Source organism: Heterodontus francisci, chromosome 17 (assembly GCF_036365525.1).
Source record: "Heterodontus francisci isolate sHetFra1 chromosome 17, sHetFra1.hap1, whole genome shotgun sequence".
Lineage (NCBI taxonomy): Eukaryota > Metazoa > Chordata > Chondrichthyes > Heterodontiformes > Heterodontidae > Heterodontus > Heterodontus francisci.
This window is the reverse complement of record NC_090387.1, coordinates 74,266,062-74,282,945: the sequence shown is the minus strand read 5'-3', so window position 1 is coordinate 74,282,945 and position 16,884 is coordinate 74,266,062. Positions and strand designations below refer to the sequence as shown.

General features: G+C 45.8%; 1 protein-coding gene across 2 annotated transcripts in view; it reads left to right on the top strand.

The window, feature by feature from the left end:
* Positions 1-732: 732 nt before the first annotated feature.
* The window catches only part of LOC137379062 (Y+L amino acid transporter 2-like), a 155,107-nt gene continuing 138,955 nt past the window's right edge, over positions 733-16,884 (top strand). Inside the window, exon 1 of one of the 2 annotated variants that reach the window (XM_068049681.1) lies at positions 733-839. In XM_068049681.1, coding sequence (XP_067905782.1) covers positions 789-839 — 51 coding nt within the window. In that variant the 5' untranslated portion in view covers positions 733-788. The remainder of the gene's footprint in view (positions 840-16,884) is intronic. The other variant, XM_068049680.1, reaches the window with a different exon arrangement.

The following is a 16,884-nucleotide window of genomic DNA, read 5'->3' as shown; positions in this document are numbered from 1 at the left end:
ACCAGTTTCCGTCTCCTGTACTCCCGTTTAAATGCAGATGCTATGTTCAACACTTTCCAGTCCATAACTGGATATCTGAAAGCCATTGTCATGATGATCATTTTTTTATTATAAATACAGAACTTTTACAGGTTGCATTTTTCACAGGAACATTTCTTTTGTTTTCCCTTTTAAGACAGATTGGGTACCTGCCACTTTTAAGAGTGAAAGACTATGGGCTGCATTTTAAGAGTCCGCTGCCAAAGTAGGCGGTGGACGTAAAAAATTGCGGCCAGCCCGCATGGACACCGCATCTTGGAGCCACCGTGATTTCAAACACGGCGGCTCATTTGCATGGCCATGGCGCCTATCCCCCTGCGATGATGAAGAGGGGGCGGGCCACAGGCAATGGCTTCCAGAACAAATGCGCCGGCTCCACTTTTAAAGGGCTTACAGCCTCCAATGGACATTTAAAAATTAAAGGGATAGGTAAGTAGAATTTCCACAAAACAGATTTCAATTACCTTTAAATGCTTTCCCCCCACCAATGGCATTTCCAGACATTCATGTTCATGTCCTTTTCCTCTCCGGAATTCGAATATTGACAATTTGACCTATCCCCCTACAAAGTTCGGCAACTTTGCCCTATGCCCCATCCCATCAACCCCACCAACCAATCCGCATCATTGTTACCCTGCTCCCCCCCCCCCAACCCCTGCACAGAAAAATATACTCCTCCCCCCTCCCCACAGGTGTCGCGCCACGTTTCCCCGAACGGGGTTTTCAAAGACGGAACGTCGGCTGCCCAAATGACGATCGGTGTGGTGATTAAAGAGGCGACGGGACCCTCATTAAATCAGGTATGTAAATTAGTTTGCATATTGAAATAGGGGTCCCGTTGCCAACTGATGGTGCAGCTGGCACGAGGTCTCGCCGCTGCCGCCAAGATTGGCACGGGGCCTGCCAGCGTTGGTGGCAGGTGTCCGCCGCACCGATCGCCATTGCCCCTGACCACCATTCCCAACAGTGGAAGGGCTTTAAAATCCAGTCCTATATATCTGTGTTTGTACAGACAGGCTGGTTGTTGACACAGCTGTGTGATTTTTTTATTCGCTCAGTGAAGGACTGTTTTTTTTTTAACGGAGCTGTTTTTTTAAGAGGGCTGAGAGCTTGCAGCTGCCAAAGTCAGTTTTTAACTTTGTTTTGGACCTCCCACGTGCTGTCGAGTTCTTCACACTCTTTTGGGCTTAGGCCCTGCCCATGAAGTGAAAAAACTGGGAAAGTTAAAACAGTAATGGCTTAACTGCTGCTTTTAAAATTTTCTGACCCAAATAGGTGAAAGCTCTGGGCTCATGGCAAATTGCCTGCCGTACTCACAGAGTTCCAACTACCCAGTCTCCTGGAAAGGAACATCAGAACAAAGGAGCAGGAGTAGGCCATTCAGCCCATCAAGCCTGCTCCACCAATCAATTAGATCAAGGCCGATCATCTACCTCAATGCCACGTTCCCGCACTATCTCCATATCCCTTGATGTCATTAGTATCCAGATTTCTGTCTTGAACACGCTCAATGATTGAACTTCCACAGCCCTCTGGGATAGAGAATTCCAAAGATTCATCACCCTCTGAGTGAAGAAATTTCTCCTCATCTCTGTCTTAAATGGCCTACTCGTTATTCTGAGACTATGTCCCCGGTTCTAGACTCACCAGCTAGGGGGAACATCCCATCTACATCCACCCTGTCACATCCTGTAAGAATTTTGTAAGTTTCAATGAGATCACTCCTCATTTTTCAAAACTCTACAGAATACAGGCCCAGTTTGGTATTGGTTGAGAGTATATACCCATACCTTTGTATCGGTGCACCAAAAGTGTGACCTAATGTCTGGAACAATAACTGTGGGAGCTGTCCATAGTTTCCCTGTAGACAGAGTTGACCTACTCCTGGGAATGATTTGACTGGAGCGAAGGTAGTAACTTCTCCAGTAGTCACGGAAAAACCAAGTGAAGTCAAGGAGACAGAACAGTTGCAGGAAAAGGTTCCAGGAATTTTTTCTTCATTTGTAGTGACCCGAGCAATGGCTAAATAAGTTCCATTGTCGGAGGTCAGATTGGCATCAGTCAGATAGCCGAATATCTGAAACTTTCTTTGGGAATCTGGATAATCCAAAGGAAATGTTTAATAAGCCTTCTCTGATCAAGGCTAAGCAAGTCAATCCAGAGTTAAATAAAGTGGCACAAACGGCTCTAACCGAAGGTGAGGCAAAGGGAGTTCCAGAAGGTTGCTATATTAAAAATGGGATTCTGATGAGGAAGTGGAGACTTCCTCACAGACCTGCAGACAAAGAATGAACCTCATCAGATAGTGGTACTGCCCAAGTATTGCCAGGAAATATTATGGATAGCCCATGAAATTCCTTTCGCAAGACATGTGGGGGATCCGGAAGACCCAATCAGGTGCAGATCGACATTTATACTGGTCGGGTCTTTGCAAGGACGTGGAGCAGTTTCGTAAAACATGCCATACGTGCCAGATTATGCAACCCGCCATAAAACCAGCACCTCTAATTCCCATGCCAGTTTTTGGGGAACCATTTAGTAGGGTGTTGGTAGACTGTGCAGGACTTTATCGAAAACAAAAGCGGGACACCAATATATACTCACTATCATGGATTATGGCTACTCAGTTCCCAGAGGCAATGTCCTTGAGAACAATTTCTGTAGTGGTAGAGAAGTTAACCCAGTCCTTCACTAGATATGGATTACCGATTGAGATTCAGTCGGATCAAAGTTCCAATTTTATGCCTAAACTTTTTCAGGAAGTTATGAATAATTTGGGTATAATACAGTTAGTCTTCAGCATACCACCCACAAACACAAGGGGCTTTAGAAAGGTACCATTAGACCCTCAAAATGATGATCAAGGCATACTGTCATGAACATCCCCATGATTGGGATAAAGGGCTAGAATTTCTTTTGTTTGCCACTCGGCATTCACCTAATCGGCTGGACTTTACAGCCCACCCGATGTCGGGGGTCAAGGGGAGGGGGGGCCAGAAAATGTCTCCAGGAGAGGCCCGCCATGGGCCTTGATGCTGGGAAGGCCCGGCCCGATATTGCCGGCGGCGGCGAGGTCTCATGGCGGCCAACCCCCGCCGCTCAGCAACAGGAGGCCAATCTAAATATTTAAATTTATTAAAATAAATGAATTAAATACTTAACTCGCTCCCGCTGTCCGTCCAGCTCCAATATTGTAGCCGGTGGCCGGCACTCCCGCACCTTTGGATCTCCATTCGGAGATCCGAAGCGGGACGCTGGTGAGGAGGGGGGAGCAGGTAAGTATTTCAGTGCGGGAGGGGTGGAGTGGAGTCAAACTAATATGATTGGTGGAGGGGATGGTGGGAAGGGTCAAAGATAAAAGTTGGTGAACTTTGGGGGGGGAAGGTCTAATACACAAGGTAAGTATTTTGTGGGGGGAGAGGGCATGGAATGAAGTGTATGTTTATTGGGGGAGTGGGAGGGAGGCTAGAAACATTCATTTATTTTTTTAAATAAAGTTTACTCTGATTTTTCTTTAAGTATTTAAATTGTCATCTAGGAATCGAAGCCCTTTAAAAATGGTGTCGGCACCAGTGCAATGATGCCGGACGTTTGTAAAATGCAGCCCAATGAGTCTACCGGTGTTAGTTCTTTTGAATTAGTTTATGGACATGAGATAAGAGGTCCTCTAAAACTAATCAAAGAAAAGTTTTTAGAACAGAGGGTCGAATCTTCAGTGTTAGATTATGTATTTGTGTTCTAGTGGCTCACAAGGACACGTAAAGTGACTCAGGAACACCATAAAGCTTCCCAAACAGCCAGGAAGAAATAGGCAGACAAGCATGCCAAGACCCGAACATTTCAACCAGGGGATGAAGTGTTAGTATTATTGCCTTTACGGGTTGAACCGCTGAATGCACGGTTCAGTGGTCCATACAAAGTGGTCAAAAGAGTTGATAAAGTAAATTATTTGATTGACACCCTAGATTACTGGAAAAAGAATCGGCTGTGTCATATCAATATGTTTAAACAATATCATTGCTGGGAGGAGGATAAGCAAACACAAGTATGTTAGGTAGTAGGGACAGTGAAGGATGAAAGGGATAGTGAGGATGAGGCAGAAGTAGGCTTAGACAATTCTCAAATTGAACCTCCTACTATCTGGTTAGCTAATACTGAATTGTTAGGGAGATTGGACACTATACTTTCATATTTAGAGGCAGAACAATGAGAAGACCTAACAAGGCTACTCACAGCATTTAACATAGGGACAATCCAGGATGTACAATTTTAGCCACGGATGTGGCTGGATTTTAACAAGCCCTCGACGTCGTGATCCGTGGTGGTGGGGTGGGTTCCTGAAGATGGCTCTGGATAAGGCCACCTTGGACCTCGATGCAGAAAGGGCCCAGCCCGATCCTCCCAGTGGTGGTGGGGCAACGGGACCACAATTTAAATATGCAAATCAATAGAATTAATAAATTTAAATACACTTACCTGAGATCTTGAAGGCCTGCCGCGATCTTTGGCATGGCAGCCAGCACTCCCGCGCCTCCAAATCGTCGTCTGGGGAAATGAGGCACCACACTGGTGAGGAGGGAGGAGGAGGTAAGTTTATCAGTGAGGGTGGGGAGGATGGGTTTTAATACACATAATGTGTATAGGGGATGGTGGGAAGGATTGAACCTTAAACTTTGTGCAGTTTGCGGGGGGAAGGTCAGATGTAAAAAGTGTTTTTTGGGGGGGAAAGGGCAAATAGTTACTGTAATTGTTATTAGGGGAGTGGGAAAGGGGCATAAGAAATTTATTGATAAGTTTTGTTGGGATCTTTCTTTACAAATTTAAATATGCCGACAGGGGACTGGCTGCCTTTTAAAAATGACGCCAGCGCCTGCACACAGACAGCTGATGCCATTGCCGGTGACGGATAGCCCACCCCCTCCACATGATTGGGGGGGAGAGCAGGCCCCCCTGGTTATTTAAATGAGCTTCCGTGCTTATGATCACAACAGTTCTTTGGCATGCGGCCCGCACAGGAGGGCCCCCATATTCTGAGCTCGCCGCCAAGATCGGCAGCGGGCTCTTAAAATCCAGCCCATGATGTGGATGTAGGGGAATCCTTTCCTATCAAACAGCATCCTTATTGCTTAGGTCCAGAGAAACAGGCCCAGGTAAAAGCAGAAATCCAATACATGTTGGCAAAGCACCTAATTGAACCCAGTGAAAGCAGCTGGAGCTCCCCAGAGATGTTACTGCCTAAACCTGTCAGTTCAACTAGATTCTGCATAGACACAGAAAAGTTAATGCAGTAACAAAAGCAGGCTCCTACCTGATTCCTCACTTGGAAGACTATATTGACAGAGTGGGCAGTGCCACATTTCTTACAAAAATAGATTTGTTAGAGGGATACTGACAGGTTCCTTTAACACCCCGAACTAAAGAAATATCGGCCTTTGTCACACCAGATGGTCTTTTCCAATGCCAAGTGATGCGATTCAGGCTAAAAAATGCGCCGGTCACTTTTCAGAGACTAATGAACCAAGTGGTAGCCAGTGTTCCTAACTCTGTGGCTTATCCTGACGATGTGCTGGTATACAGTGGCACTTGGAAGGACCACTTGAAAAACTGGAAGCTCTGTTTAGAAAATTACAATCGTCTGATTTAGTGATAAACCTTGCCAAAACTGAATTTGCAAAAGCGACAGTAACCTACCTCGGGTATGTAGTAGGACAGGACGTGTTGCCAAAAACAGTAAAAGTACCAGCATTGGTGGAGTTCCCTACCACTAAGACTGAATGAGAAATCATGAGGTTTTTGGGGATATGTGGTTCTAATGCAAGTTTGTACCAAATTTTGGTACTATAGCTGCTCTACTGATAGATTTGCTACAAAAAAAGAAAACCAAGGTAGTATGGTCAGGGGAATGCCAAGCATCTTTTGAGAGGTGAAAGTCATTTTGATTAATGAACCATTGTTGGTTGCTCAAAATTTCACGAAGCCCTTCAAAGTAGCAATTGACTTGGGGGTCAGTGCAGTCCTGTTACAAGACAATGAATCAGATATAGAAAGGCCAGTGGGATACTTTTCCAAAAAGCTAAATCGACATCAAAGAAGATATTCAACTGTGGAAAAAGAAACCCTGAGCTTATTACTAGCTCTTAAACATTTTGAAGTCTATGTCTACTGCAACTGCAGAGAGACACTAGTATATACTGATCATAACCCCTAAACCTTTGTGCAAAAATGTAAAAACCAGAATGCCAGACTATTCTGGTGGAGTTTCCTATTGTAACCTTATCACTTAAAGATTATCCACATTGCGGGGCAACATAATGTAATTGTGAAACAAAAACAAGAAATGCTGGATTCACTCAGCAGGTCTGGCAGCATCTGTGGAAAGAGAAGCAGAGTTAACGTTTCGGGTCAGTGACCCTTCTTCGGAACCCTTTTGTTTCAGATTTCCAGCATCCGCAGTATTTTGCTTTTATTATAATGTAATTGTGGATGCTTTGTCTAAGATTTAACTTTGCTTTGAGTTATCTGAGTGCAAAGATGGTACAAAGCAGAACTGTATTAGCTACAGGCAAAGAGTGAGTAAGAATGAGCGTGTAAATGTGTTTTAATATTTTTATCCTCTGTTTTTTTCACCCTTTGTAATTAAACACATTTAAAATGGTGTTTCAGTCGTCCAAGGATGGAGGTATTTCGAAAATGCTTCAATTTTTTAATATTTTATTTTTTTGAAGACTTGTGTTAAAACTGAAAAGATTCCATGGAAGTGTTTTTTTTTAACAAGTTCACTGAAAGGACACTTGAGATGTTTGAAAACAACCTGTGCTGCAAATCATGTTCTTAAGCTCAATAAACTACAGAAATCTTGGTGACCTGGGGAAGATGTTTACAGATAAGCCACATGTCAAGGTTTATGGAGGTCAGGAGGTTGACTTTCTGTTTGGGGTTTAGATTTGTTTTCAGTTCAGTAGGGGTGTGAACTGTTTTGAAGACTGTTGGTGGTTTTTCTGCCAAGGAAAACGAAACCACCTAGCTCACCTCTTTCTCTACCTCTTTGAAGAAACCCTGCAAAGATCCAGTGTGGAAGAGCTAAAAATCTGTGATGCTGCATCTCTCCTGAGAAGCTGGAAAAACCTGCCAGATTAATTCTCAAGGCTGCCTGAAAAGAACTGTTTTAGAAAAGATCCCAGTGACCCGTCTCCATATACCCGGACACCAGACCAAAAGGGACAATTGACTTCCTTCCATATCTTTTTTTTTCTTCAAGAATTAGCAAGTATTTGGCCAAAGTATTCTTTTTTTTATCTTTTTTTGTCACAGATCTTTGCAGAGAGCATTTCTTTTTTTTCTCTGTGTGTGTGTAATTTAAAAGGGGAATTGTCATATTTCAATCTGTGTGTTAATGCTTTTCTTCATTACTGGATAAGTCTTATTTGATATTAAACTGATAATTTTGTTGTTTATTGAAGAAACCTGGTTGGTTTATTTTATTCTGGGATAAAGAGTAGAGGATATCATTGATCGAATCAGTAACTGGATAAACATTTTTAAAATATATGTTGTGACCTGCAGAGAAGTGTGTCTAGAAAAGACAGTGCACTCCTTCCACCTCGGTCGTAACACGGGGATCATAACAGCATCTGAGTAGCAAACAAACTCAGATAAACATGACTCTATCCAAATTCAGCTACATCACTGCAACTGTTTTAGAAACTTTCTCAGTAAGATTGTGCCTTTCATCAGGACTAGACTGCTTTGGAATATCCTGACACCATTGTCTATCCATTTATTTTGTTTGGCCCAAGGGCAAATCCTAACCCAAATTTCACACAAGATGCTTGAATCACTTACCAGGGAATAGTAGTTGATTTCGTGCTCCGTTGTCTCCTATAAGATTTTTTTGTCTTTAGAATACCTTCTTCTAGGTGGGCTGAAACCAAGGTTCAAGAGCCCACCTACTCTTTACAATGGGGGTGCCCCCCCACCCCTCCTCCATCAGAGGCATGTAGCTGGACTTCAACTCAGTATTCAGAGCTATGTTCTGGAATCCTTTCACCAGTGCTATCTGGAGTGGGTCAGAACCGAATCATTCCAACTCAAGGTGTGAATACTACCACTCCATCTGGATGCAGATACCCTGCTGGATGTCAACCCAGCATTTGGAGATCATATTCTAATTTCCACTCACCAGGGCTGTCTGGAGTGGGCTCTGAACCTTTCACTTTCTGACTCACAATAATAAAACTAATTGGTAATAAAACTACCAAATAGAATGTGGTAGAGGCATGTGTAATATCTTGTCAATGACATACATCCTGTAAAGCTACTTGTTTATTTCCAGTTAAAACACAAAATCAAGGCTCTTCCATTTCATAATGATATACACATCAATGCATGTTGTTTGGTTTTTGTCAGAACTGTGGCTATGCATCAATTCCACTCTGTGGATGTGTATTCTACACTATTTCCTTTCAGTCATGCAAGTAGATAGAACGCAATCTGTCATTCTTCTCTATGTGGTGAAGTTCTACGCTTAACTGTGGCAAGCAGAAGAAATGGAATGTCTACACAAGAGCATACTGTAATCTAGTTCAACATAGGATAGATAAAACCTTGCTTATCAGTTTAAACTTAATATGTTTCTGTCACAGAACTGTATTTTTTCTCCTCTGATAAAAAAAGTGCGTACCTTTTAGACTCTGTTTAAAAACAGCGTGCCTTTAAAAACTATGAGGCACAGTGTGTTAGCTGCACCTGCTCCGAGGCCACAGCAGGAGAGAGAGGTCACATGGTGTAATGTAACAATTTAACTGTGTGTAAAAACCAGCTGAAACCAGCTTTGAGAGACACCAGCGAAGCATGCTACTGAAAAGAACTGTCTATTTCTCAGCAGAAGAGCTACAGGCCACATTAATTGCCTAAGGAGAAAAAAGTCCTTTTTTGAAGAGACAATTTGTATTGCTGAAGTGAAGTTTTGACAGAGAGACTGTCAGTTTTAAAATCTGAGTGGACCGATTGCTATACTCCTTGTTTAAAGAACTGTTTGATGCCTGCTGCAGCCGAAGTGTTTTGAATGCCTATCTACTAAGAGACTATTTCACCAAATCCATGTGGAGACTTTGAGTGGCACTTAATTATTTTCACATTAGAATACCTCACCCATCAGGAATGGAACCCACAAAGACTTAGATGCCAATTATTTATTTATTCTTAAGAAACAGCTTTTTTTTAAAAATTGGGCTCAATTTTACTGGCCCCTCGACACCACGGGTTGTGGTGCAGGGGCTGGTAAAATGCTGTGGGAAGAGGCCCACTTCGACCCGCGAAGTCGAGAAAGGCCTGCCGCATATTACCAGCGGCGGGACCTTGGTGCGCCCCCCCCCCACCACATGGCGGCGGAACCACAATTAGCATACGGTAAATGGTACTTACCCTTGCTGATTATGCAGCCCCCTGCCCCTCCGCTGACACTTCCGATTTTTCACTAAACGGGCGGCCGTCACCTACCGTCCCATTCATGGTTTGAAATGTCGACGGGTCCTCAGAGGCAGAAGTTGTCACCAGCGAAGACAAGTTCTGTTATTCAGGGGTCTCACTCTGCATTACGGAAGGGAGGAGGGAGGGGGGGATATTCAGGGGTCTAACTCTGCATTCTTAAAGGGAGGGGGGATATTCAGGGGTTTCACTCTGTATTCTTAAAGGGAGGAGGGATGGGGATATTCAGGGGTCTCACTCTGCATTCTTAAAGGGAGGAGGGAGGGGGAAATACACAGGGGTCTCACTCTGCATACTGGAAACGAGGAGGAAGGGGGGATACACAGGGGTCTCACTCTGCATTCTTAAAGGTCTGGGATTACTGGAGGGAAAGCTCTGCTGTCATGAAGGGAGGTACCGTGTACCACCCTTCCATTAACAGTGTACGCTCTATGTTTGTGAGGGAGCAATGACACACTAGGCACCCTGTGTGTGGGGAGGGTGCCAGAAAGGGCAGGAGCATTAAGGTTATATGGATGGTGGGGGCAATCGATTCAGCTGGTAGGATCTTGATGTGGTCATGCTGTGCCACCCTGAGTGTTGGCCAAGATGGGCAACGCCATGGCATGCCACATAGTTGATCCAGGAAAGCAGCTGATGTGCCCGTCAACACTCTGCCCTGTTAGGAACCTTCGAATACATGAAGGGTTCAACTTTATTTGTCACATAAAATAGGTATGCTCATCCTATATTGTGTGATCCTCTGTTCATGAGGATCGGTATGCGCCAGAGGCAGTATCAACAGGCAGGTGCGATCGGTCGTGAGCAGCAGTCCCCAAGGGGAGCTCGCCATTACATTTGCCGTGCATCTACAGACCCCACACGACATGCCATCGGATGTCAGAGCACCAGTGTCAGAGAGGGTGGTGACACATCTCTGTGCCCTGCTCAAGGATGACCTGCAGCCCATGGGCTCTGGTGGACATCCCATGCCTTTGTTCCTCATAGTGGCAGCGGTTCTCAAGCCTGATGCCTCAGCAGCCTTTCAGGAGCCCACCAGAGACCTTTGTGGGGTCACACAGTCAGCAGTGCACCCCTGGATCAGGGAGGTCACCAATGCCCTGCACCGGAGGAATCTCACAGCCAGGCCCAGAGGGCCATCGGTTCTGGCACTATTGCCGGAGAACCATAGGTTGTAATCTCCATTGACTGCACTCATGTGGCTATCAGGCCTACCGCCAGGCTACCACCTGCAGACATCACTATTAAAGAAGCCCTCACAATCTAGGTGAAGCTGGTATGTGATCATCGCAGATGCTTTCAGTGAATGTGTGACTGCTGCTCAGACAGCTACCATGACACCTGGGTCTTGCACCAGTCCTAGCTGCCACTGCTGTTCACTGAACTGGCTCAGATGGAAGGGTGGCTTCTTGGAGATAAGGGCTATCCTTTGCAGACATGGCTCCCGACACCAGTGAGAGACCCCACCACTGCTGCAGAGGAGAGATACAACGCCAGCCACTGAGCTACATGAGCCATCATTGAGCAGGAGATCGGCATGCTGAAAGAACACCTCCAATGCCTGTAAGGATAGGGTGATGCCCTGTACTACAGGCCGAAAAGGCCAGCTCCTTTCTTTGCTGTTCTGCATGACCACACACCTAATAGGGGCCAGCTGGCATGATGAGGAGAGACGTCAACAGGAATCCTCCTTGGACTATGAGGACCTAAAACATGAAAGACGCATGGGAGGGCAGAGGCACCCAGGCTCTGCACGCAGGACTAGCAGTGAGCTAGGGATGTACGGAAGTGGCTTATCTGACAAAGGCTGTTTGCTCCATAGGAGCCGACATGAGCTCTGCAAGCCACACATCACCCTCGCTCACCTGCTGTGCACCAGTCCACATCTGCAGCATCCCTGTGTAAACCATTAGAGGCAGCAGCTGACTGAGCCAATGTCCATGTCACTGCATCCGTGGAGACACTCATGAGCAATGGTGGCATGGTAATGATGCTGGCACACGTCATTTGCACAGAGAAAAGGACACACATGTTGCTGAGGAACATTTAGTGAAAGACGTATTTACATTGCTGTGACACCCATGCATTCCCATTTGTTTCAGTGTGTTCTCTGTAAACCTTTGTAATACCTTTTATGGTCTATTGAAGTCTCACGTCCTGGAACGTGCAAATTTAAGATTATTCACCCAGGTGTGGCACGCCTTCAAGAAGGAATGTTACACTCGGGTGGACGACGATCACAATTTCACAGGACACTGAGACACAGGGTAAGTATGTGGCAGCAAAGAGGAAAGTGCTAGGGTCACTCAGCAGGTCAGGCAGCATCTGTGGGGAGAGAAGCAGAGTTAACTTTCAGATCTAGTTCCAGGGAGAAGACTCGGAGGGTGGAGTACTGGAGCAGTGAGTATAAAAACCTTACCTCGGGGATTCGCGGTCCAGTTCCAGGGAGAAGACTCGGAGGGTGGAGTACCGGAGCGGTGAGTATATAGAGTAACTTACCTCGGGTGGAAAAAAAACTGAAAAAGTGACGTCACTGGAAAGCTGTGACCTGATTGGCTGGTAGGGAATCTGCACTGAATTTGAAAATAAAACATTGATAAACGAATTAACCCTAATTAACTAATTAAGTAATAAGTAGAGGAGTAATTAAACCGGAGGGAGAAGATTACTGTATTTAGCATTTAATATTTATAGTAGAAATCTAGTGCTAGGGACCATATAGTTAATTGTAACTTAATTTAGTAAGGATTTAATAAGTATTTATTTTTAATTAATTTATTAATTAGTGCTAGAAATGTCAGTTAGAGGGGTAAAGTGCTTCACCTGTGAGATGTGGGAGGTCCATGACACTTCCAGCGTTCCGGACAACTACATCTGCAGGAAGTATACCCAATTGCAGCTCCTCACAGACCGCATGGATCGGTTGGAGCAGCAATTGGATGCACTTAGGAGCATGCAGGTGGCGGAAAGCATCCTAGACAGGAGTTTTAGAGACGTAGTTACACCCAAGGTGCAAGCAGATAGATGGGGGACCACTAGAAGGGGCAGGCAGTCAGTCCCCTGTGGCTGTCCCCCTCTCTAACAAGTATACCGTTTTGGATACTGTTGGGGGGGATGGCCTATCAGGGGAAAACAACAGCAGCAGCCAGAGCAGTGGCACCACGGCTGGCTCTGTTGTTCAGCAGGGAGGGACAAAGTGCAGAAGAGCAATAGTTATAGGGGACTCTATAGTCAGGGGCAGAGATAGTCGCTTCTGTGGACGTGAAAGAGACTCCAGGATGGTATGTTGCCTCCCTGGTGCCAGGGTCAAGGATGTCTCTGAACGGGCAGGGGGCATTCTGAAGGGGGAGAGTGAACAGCCAGAGGTTGTGGTACACATTGGTACTAACGACATAGGCAGGAAGAGTGACGAGGACCTGCAGGGGGAGTTCAGGGAGTTAGGAGGTAAGTTAAAAAACAGGACCGCTAGGATTGGAATCTCGGGATTGCTCCCTGTGCCACGTGCCAGTGAGGCTAGAAATAGGAAGACAGTGCAGCTAAACACGTGGCTAAACAGCTGGTGTAGGAAGGAGGGTTTCAGATATCTGGATCATTGGGATCTCTTCAGGGACAGGTAGGACCTGTACAAGAAGGACGGGTTGCATCTAAACTGGAGGGGCACAAATATCCTGGCTGCGAGGTTTGCTAGTGTCACTCAGGAGGGTTTAAACTAGTGTGGCAGGGGGGTGGGAACCAGAGCAGTAGGACAGCTGGTGAAATAACTGAGGGGGAACTAGTGAATAAGGCCAGTAAGACTGAGAGGAAGAGCAGGCAGGGAGATGTTGCTGAGCACAGCGGGACTGGTGGTCTGAAGTGCATTTGTTTCAATGCGAGAAGTATAACAGGTAAGGCAGATGAACTCAGAGCTTGGATTAGTACTTGAAACTATGACGTTGTTGCTATCACAGAGACTTGGTTGAGGGAAGGACAGAATTGGCAGCTAAACATTCCAGGATTTAGATGCTTCAGGTGGGATACAGGGGGATGTAAAAGGGGTGGGGGAGTTGCATTACTGGTTAAGGAGAATATCACAGCTGTACTGCGGGAGGACACCTCGGAGGGCTCATGCAGCGAGGCAATATGGGTAGAGCTCAGGAATAGGAAGGGTGCAGTCACAATGTTGGGGATTTACTACAGGCCTCCCAACAGCCAGTGGGAGATAGAGGAGCAGATATGTGGAAAGATGTAAAAGCAACAGGGTTGTTGTGGGTGATTTTAACTTTCCCTATATTGACTGGGACTCACTTAGTGCTAGGGGCTTGGACAGGGCAGAATTTGTAAGAAGCATCCAGGAGGACTTCTTGAAACAATATGTAGATCGTCCAACTAGGGAAGGGGCCGTACTGGACCTGGTATTGGAGAATGCGCCCGGCCAGGTGGTCGAAATTTCAGTAGGGGAGCATTTCGGGAACAGTGACCATAATTCTATAAGTTTTAAGGTACTTGTGGATAAGGATAAGAGTAGTCCTCGGGTGAAGGTGCTAAATTGGGGGAAGGCTAATTATAACAATATTAGGCAGGAACTGAAGAATTTAGATTGGGGGCGGCTGTTTGAGGGTAAATCAACATCTGACATGTGGGAGTCTTTCAAACGTCAGCTGATTAGAATCCAGGACCGGCATGTTCCTGTGAGGATGAAGGATAAGTTTGGCAAGTTTCGGGAACCTTGGATAACGAGCGATATTGTGAGCCTAGTCAAAAAGAAAAAGGAAGCATTCGTAAGGGCTAGAAGGCTGGGAACAGACGAAGCCCTTGAGGAATATAAAGAAAGTAGGAAGGAACTTAAGCAAGGAGTCAGGAGGGCTAAAGGGGGTCATGAAAAGTCATTGGCAAACAGGATTAAGGAGAATCCCAAGGCTTTTTATACGTATATAAAGAGCAAGAGGGTAACCAGGGGAAGGGTTGGCCCACTCAAGGACAGAGGAGGGAATCTATGCGTGTAGCCAGGAGAACTGGGCGAGGCACTAAATGAGTACTTTGCATCAGTATTCACCAAAGAGAAGGACTTGGTGGATGATGAGCCGAGGGAAGGGTGTGTAGATAGTCTGGGTCATGTCGCTATCAAAAAGAAGGAGGTGTTGGGCGTCCTGAAAAACATAAAGGTAGATAAGTCCCCAGGGCCTGATGGGATCTACCCCAGAATACTGAGGGATGCAAGGGAGGAAATTGCTGGGGCCTTGACAGAAATCTTTGTATCCTCATTGGCTACAGGTGAGGTCCCAGAGGACTGGAGAATAGCCAATGTTGTTCCTTTGTTTAAGAAGGGTAGCAAGGATAATCCAGGAAATTACAGGCCTATGAGCCTTACGTCAGTGGTAGGGAAATTATTGGAGAGGACTCTTCGGGACAGGACTTACTCCCATTTGGAAACAAATGGACTTATTAGCGAGAGGCAGCATGTTTTTGTGAAGGGGAGGTCATGTCTCACTAACTTGATCGAGTTTTTTGAGGAAGTGACGAAGAAGATTGATGAAAGAAGGGCAGTGGATGTTGTCTACATGGACTTCAGTAAAGCCTTTGACAAGGTCCCTCATGGCAGACTGGTACAAAAGGTGAAGTCATACTGGATCAGAGGTGAGCTGGCAAGATGGATCCAGAACTGGCTCGGTCACAGAAGACAGAGAGTAGCAGTGGAAGGGTGCTTTTCTGAATGGAGGGTTGTGACGAGTGGTGTTCCACAGGGATCAGTGCTGGGACCATTGCTGTTTGTAGTACATAGAAATGATTTGGAGGAAAATGTAGCTGGTCTGATTAGTAAGTTTGCGGACAACGCAAAGTTTGGTGGAGTTGCGGATAGTGATGAGGATTGTCAGAGGATACAGCAGGATATAGATCGTTGGAGAATTGGGCGGCGAAATGGCAGATGGAGTTTAATCTGGAGTTGGCTTTTTTGATGGCTTTTGCCCTCCACCCTTTTCTGACAACCATCACTTCAACTCCGGTTATCTCTCCAGACTTCGTTTCCCCAGACCCTGCCTCTAGCCCTTCCACCTCACTTGTTTCCTTTCCTGCCTCGAATTTGCCTCACTTCTTTATCACTTGCCAGCTCGATGCCTCCTACTCCTGACAAGATAGCGCTCTGCCCTCGGTACCCCTGACTCCCGCCGGCCACGCTTGGCTCGAGCGTCACCGCTAGCTACAGGAGCACGCGGCCAGGAAGTGAGGCTGCGCGGCCGGGGCAGGGGCACGTGCGGCTGGGGGGAGAGCGAGCGGCTAACGATGCAACTTGCTTTCAGGTAAGGAGCGGGTATGGTCGCCATTACGGGCCTCCGCACACATTGTTTGAGATGTTACTATGCTAATAGATCAAAAGGGAGTGAACGGCTGTGCCGTGTTAGCGGTGCGCCTTTGTTATTTATTGCTGGATGGGTGGCAAGATAAGGGATTATCTGGAGTTGGAGACGCACAGGCAAAATTAAAATGGCAGGAAAAAAGGGAGCTTCACCATCCGTGAGTTATTCAGTTAGCCCACTATTGAGTATAAATCATGTGCCACAACCTGTAAGAAAGGCTTGTGGGTGGGGTACCTCACTGTTCAGTGGACCTGGAGGGATGGAATGGACCAGGTCCAGATCTTCCAATGGCTGGCAAATTTTATGAGGTTGACAGTACAGAGATGTGCTGGCAGCATGAACTGTCACTAAATTGCTTGGGGATTCAGAGACTGCTTCAGGTCGCCCAAAACCATGGACTGTCAGCAACCCTTCATTTATTCAAGTTGATACTAAATATACTCATAAACGAGGTATAGGTGGCTGTCTTGCATATAAGCAGGTATCTTTCACATTTTAAGGTATTATCCGTGGTTAAAAAAAATGTTAAAACAAAGTAAAATAATAATAAAAAGGGCCAGTCATACTCTGAAATTATTGAACCCAATGTTCAGTGCCTTAATTGGAAAATGAGCTACTGTTCCTTGAGCTTGCATTTTAAGGTATTATCCTTAAAATGTGAGAGAGATAGAGAGAGAGAGAGAGAGATGGTATAAAAACAGAAAGTGCTGGAAATACTCAGCAGGTCTGACAGCATCTGTGGAGAGAAGCCAAGTTAACATTTCAGGCCTGTGACATTTCATCAGAACTGGCAAAGGTTAGAAATGTAATTGGTAACAATTGAAGCGGGGGTGGGGAGGCAAAGAGAACAATAGGGAAGTTGTGTTATCGGGCAGAGGGCAGTAGAGATTAACTGACTTGGAGGTCATGGGGCAAAGGCAAAGGGAGTGTGTTAATGGTGTGGTGAAAGACAAAGCATTAGTGCAGAGGGAGTGTTAATGACAGAATAATGAACAGTGCAGGAAATAGGTCAGACACGGTTGAGGGC